This window comes from Octopus sinensis, linkage group LG26 (assembly GCF_006345805.1).
Source record: "Octopus sinensis linkage group LG26, ASM634580v1, whole genome shotgun sequence".
NCBI lineage: Eukaryota > Metazoa > Mollusca > Cephalopoda > Octopoda > Octopodidae > Octopus > Octopus sinensis.
The window spans coordinates 9,893,949-9,899,934 of record NC_043022.1 but is presented as its reverse complement, the minus strand read 5'-3'; the positions used below and the strand labels follow the sequence as shown (position 1 = coordinate 9,899,934).

Below are 5,986 nucleotides of genomic sequence, written 5' to 3'. Positions count from 1 at the left end.
TGTAGTCTCTGGTTATGCACAGTTAGGATGTAGAGAAGTTATGTTCCTCCAGTCAAGAGGTTTGAGGAGTCACCCATAATGCTAAGAACATTATAGGTGTGAAACCAATGGTAACTTCCTGAACAACCACAATCAACAACTGCATTCAATGTAACAAATATTATATATATATATATATATATATATATATATATATATATATAATATATATATACATACATATACATATGCATATATATATATATATATATATATATATATATATATACATATATATATATACACATCCATCCATTCATACATACATACATACATACATACATACATATGTACGTGTGTGTGTGTGTATGTTGCATATTTATTTTGCTGTAATAAATTTATTTTTTTTCATCATCATCAAAATCTCCGTTTTGTTCAGTCTTTCCAGTGCATTGGTCAAATTTTTGATGCTGGAATGGTCACTGAACAGTTTCCATTTCTGCAAGGCTTGGTATGCCATTTCCTTCGTAGCTTGATCACCGCTCTGGTATTGGTTTTCAATTACTGCAACAACAGAAGCACCACTCACGTTATTATTTTCGAATATGAAATATTGTCGACATTGGCATCATGCAAAAACAAACAAACAAAACAAATGAAGTGAGTCAAGAAGGAAGCCTGGAGCAATGTGAAATAAGAGTGTCTTACTCAAGGACACAAGGCATTGCTGGGAATTGAACTCATGACCTTACAATTGTGAGCCAAATACCCTTACCTCTAACCCATACACCTTCATATGTGTGAAGGTGCAATGGCCCAGTGGTTAGGGCAGCAGACTCGTGATTGTAGGATTGCGGTTTCGATTCCCAGACTAGGCGTTGTGAGTGTTTATTGAGCGAAAACACCTAAAGCTCCGCGAGGCTCCGGCAGGGATGGTGGTGATCCCTACTGTACTCTTTCACCACAACTTTCTCTCACTCATACTTCCTGTTTCTGTTGTACCTGTATTTCAAAGGGCCGGCCTTGTCACTCTCTGTGTCACGCTGAATATCCCCGAGAACTACGTTATGGGTACACGTGTCTGTGAAGTGCTCAGCCACTTACACGTTAATTTCACGAGCAGGCTGTTCCGTTGATCGGATCAACCGGAACCCTCATCGTCGTAACCGACAGAGTACTTCCATCCACACCTTCATATGTAACTACTCTAAGATTTCAGTCTACCCATGTATTACTGCTTTGCTGAGTTTAAACCATAACAGCATTTCTGTCCAAGGTACCATACATTGAAATGAGACTCAGAACAAAAAGACTGTAAAGCAAATGTATTAATTTACACAACTCTGTCTGTGCTTATTTGACAAGATCATAAGGTTTCAGGGGGGATTCTCTGGCGACCCAACAATTAAAAGAATAGCAAGACATTAAATTTGAACGAGTGCAGGAGTGGCTGTGTGGTAAGTAGCTTGCTTACCAACCACATGGTTCCGGGTTCAGTCTCACTGCGTGGCATCTTGGGCAAGTGTCTTCTGCTATAGCCCCGGGCCGACTAATGCCTTGTGAGTGGATTTGGTAGACGGAAACTGAAAGAAGCCTGTCGTATATATGTATATATATATGTATGTGTGTGTATGTTTGTGTGTCTGTGTTTGTCCCCCTAGCATTGCTTGACAACCGATGCTGGCGTGTATATGTCCCTGTCACTTAGCGGTTCGGCAAAAGAGACCGATAGAATAAGTACTGGGCTTACAAAGAATAAGTCCCGGGGTCGATTTGGTCGACTAAAGGTGGTGCTCCAGCATGGCCACAGTCAAATGACTGAAACAAGTAAAAGAGTAAAAGAGAGTGTTAAGAAATACCTACTTTCGATATCGCGCATTCTGGATCTTATATCTCGTGTTGGACGGAATGGTAAGATTTTGTACAAGCAAATCCAGTCTTTGCCGATTTCTGATGCAACCAGACTTGAGGCCTTGTCAAAAGTGGCTGAAATATAACAAAGAAATGGAGATAATGATTTGAGAAAGCATTACACAATGTATGATTTATTAAATTTGGCGTACATGCATACATACATATGATGAGGACAGTTGTGTAAAGAAGTGCTGATCTCTGGAACCTGTGGAAGAGGTAAACCCAGGAAAACATGAGATGGTGAAGTATGATCTTCAAATGTTGGGCCTCATGGAGGAGATGACAAGTGACCAAGACCCTTGGCGATATGCCTTGCTTGAGAAGACTCATCAAGCCAAATGAAATTGTAGTGTACAGTAGTGGTGTCATGTAACTGGCACCTGTACTGGTGGCACATAAAAGCACTCATGCCAGTGGCATGTAAAAAGCACCCATTACTCTCTTGAAGTGGTTGACATTAGGAAGGCCATCAGCTGTAGAAGGCATGCCAAATCAGACTGGAACCAGTCAAACCGTCCAACCCATGCCAGCATGGAAAGCAAATGTGAAATGATGATATTGATGATGATGATATACATACACATAATACATATATATATGCATATATACATACATACATACATATATATATATATATATATATATATATATATAATATATATATATATATATATATATATATATAATATATATATATATATATATATATACACATACATATATATACATACATACATATATAAATTTGGCTTACAGCTGTTTCCATAGCCATTATAGGTACATTATTAATAGGTTTAGTCTATTGGTCTCTTGATCAACTGAGGTAAATTGAATGACTTAAGAAAATTAATGCTACTTTTGTCAGAGCCATTTCTGGTTATAACAAATGCCCATGCACACACAGACTCTCACACACTGCAGTATATATGAAATGTACATTATTAAAAAGAAATCACGTCACTTACTGTCCGAATTGGGCTCAGATTCTAAAGCTTTTGGTTTCATAAATATCGTTTCAATGGTGTGCGTTTGTATTTTCTGTTCTCTGATTCTTTCCAGAACATCAACCTTGGCAATAAGGCCGTCCAAATCCCTCTCCAGTTTTAAGTAATCATCTTCTTCTTTCTGAAGTTTGCTCTCCATTTGATCCAGAACCTTCTTGCAGCTCTGATACTTGCTGTCTACATCATCGAGTTTCCTCTGGCAATAGTATTTCGATTTGATCAATCGGCTCCATTCGACTTTAACGCGATCTCTTCGAAGTCTCAGCTGGCAAATGTCAAGTTCCTGTTTCTCGATAAAATCAGTCCAGTGGTCGAAGAACATCGGTGAAGTGCTTTGGTGACTCTGAAACTGCACCTCGGCATCGGCACGAGTAGATTTCTTGAGACTCAATTCGCTTTCCGTGACGTTCAAGTTGTTTTTGAGGATATTTTCTTGTTGTTCGAGGACTTTCTTTTCCTGGAGGGTTGCTTTGACGTCTTGCCATAACCTCTGACTGATGAATTTTTGCTGTTGGTAGTTGCCCCGGACCTCTTTCACGACCACATGTTGTTGGCGCAAGGCTTTGCTACAACGACTCTTATTCCGTAACAAAGAGCTGAGTTCGTCTTCGATTTTCTTCAAATATATCTCTTCTTCGATTAACCACAGTTTAATCAGTTCGATTATATGAGGTAAGAAGTCGAGGACCTCGCTCATTACCTGACTCACTCTGTCAATAGTTGAAACGTAATTCAATAGAGAAACACCCAAGTCTTGTAATTCTGTCAGTTGACATTGCAGAATGGTGTATTCGTTTTGAATTTCCTGGCGCCATTTCTGGATGTTTTTCTCATAGGAATTGGGAACCTTCAGACCACTTGGATCACCTTCTTGGAGGAAACTCAAGCAATGTTTGTTCAAGTAATCTTTGTAAATTTTCTGAAGGTCGTTGATGCTTCTTGTTATAAGTCTATCAAACAATTTTGCACGGGTGAAGATCTGTATAGAAACGGAAAAAAATTATTTCATATACGCACAATAAAATTACTGTTACTCTTTTACTCTTTTACTTGTTTCAGTCATTTGACTGTGGCCATGCTGGAGCACCGCCTTTAGTCGAGCAAATCGACCCCAGGACTTATTCTTTGTAAGTCTAGTACTTATTCTATCGGTCTCTTTTGCTGAACCACTAAGTTACAGGGACGTAAACACACCAGCATCGGTTGTCAAGCGATGCTGGGGGGACAAACAGACACACAAACATATACACATACATATATACGACAGGCTTCTTTCAGTTTCCGTCTACCAAATCCACTCACAAGGCTTTGGTCGGCCCGAGGCTATAGTAGAAGACACTTGCCCAAGGTGCCACGTAGTGGGACTGAACCTGGAACCATGTGGTTGGTAAGCAAGCTACTTACCACACAGCTACTCCTGCGCCTTGTAAGAAAAATTCCTAACATTGAGCTACAACAGGTAACCTTTGATGCCAAGAACCTTCCTAGCTGTCCCTAATAACCCCATTTTCTGGAGCTGCTCTAAACTAGGTTTTATGCCTATTTCCTCTATCCATCTGTTCAAATCTTTAGAGATAGTTCCTTATGCACCCACAACTACAGGGATATAATTTACTCACACCTTCCATAGCCTCTGTAACTCAATGGCCAGGCCCTGATTCTTTACTATCTGCGGCCATGCTGGAGCACTGCCGTTAGTCGAGCAAATCGACCCCAGGACTTATTCTTTGTAAGCCTAGTACTTATTCTATCGGTCTCTTTTGCCGAACCGCTACGTAATGGGGACATAAACACACCAGCATCAGTTGTCAAGCAATGCTAGGGGGACAAACACAGATACACAAACATATACACGCATATATATATATATACATATATACGATGGGCTTCTTTCAGTTTCCGTCTACCAAATCCACTCACAAAACTTTGGTCAGCTCGAGGCTATAGTAGAAGACACTTGCCCAAGGTGCCACACAGTGGGACTGAACCCGGAACCATGTGGTTGGTAAACAAGCTACTTACCACACAGCCACTCCTGTGCCTAATTGTTTTGTTACGTGCGTGATCCCTAGGTCTTTCCAAAATGGTCTTGCATGAATCTGCAAAAAAGGTTGGGGACCGAAGCCCTCCTGTATCTAACATTGATAGAACAAGGATGAAAATACAACAAAGTGTGTATGTGTGGGTGGATAATAAAAAAAAGTGCCTCACTCTCCTCAGCTCGTTGTTCACTGGTACTGGTAACTTCCTCCATGTGCTGCGGTTTTCCACTTGCAGCATGAATTCATTTGGAATCAAACTGGTCTTCAATGGAGAACTGTTACAGAGTACCTGCACAGGTAAAAACAATAAAGTGAGAGAAAGAGAAAGAGGAAGAAATAGACAGAGAGAGATTGATATATTTTTCAGTACAATATATATATATATATATATATATATATATATATATATATATATATATATATATATATATATACCATATAGGATCTTTTCGGTTTGAATGGCAGTTTTTTCTAGTGGTGTCATATGAAATTGTCACCCATAATTATGACCCTATTGCATTTCAATCTGTTTTAGGGTTAGGGTTAGGGGTGGGGGAAAGGGTATCTTTTTTTCTTCAGAAAACCCAATCTGTTTCTTAAATGAGGGACATATTCATACGGCACAGAATGTTTTTTTTTACCTCAATGGACGTCAGTGATTGGTTGAAATTGCACAAATTGAAGAAAAAACAACAACAAATATCTTACAAACTATAGAATTTACAGTTTTTTTAAATAATTTCCACGTAACTAAACACTTTTATACTTCGTATACTGGTAGAATGTGTTTATAAAACATCTTTTTCTCTTGGCTTTATTGATAAAGCCAAGAGAAAAAGATGTTTTATAAACACATTCTACCAGTATACGAAGTATAAAAGTGTTTAGTTACGTGGTAATTATTTTAAAAAACTGTCGTTCAAACCGAAAAGATCCCCGGCGTATAATACGACTGGGTTTACAAGAAGATTTGCAGGATCTCCATGTAAATAAGTGGTTTTGAGCTTTACTTGCTGAATAGTACTTCTCGTGGAAAACAGAAAACAG

At 38.9% G+C, this 5,986-nt stretch overlaps 1 protein-coding gene across 1 annotated transcript; it reads right to left on the bottom strand.

The window, feature by feature from the left end:
• Positions 1-269: 269 nt before the first annotated feature.
• On the bottom strand, positions 270-5,246 carry LOC118767979. The gene is made up of 4 exons (XM_036513552.1): positions 5,109-5,246; positions 2,859-3,876; positions 1,843-1,965; positions 270-543 (listed from the first exon to the last, which is right to left on the bottom strand). Exons 1-4 carry the CDS (start codon positions 5,175-5,177, stop codon positions 359-361), a joined length of 1,395 nt encoding a protein of 464 aa, XP_036369445.1. The 5' UTR covers positions 5,178-5,246; the 3' UTR covers positions 270-358.
• Positions 5,247-5,986: the final 740 nt, after the last annotated feature.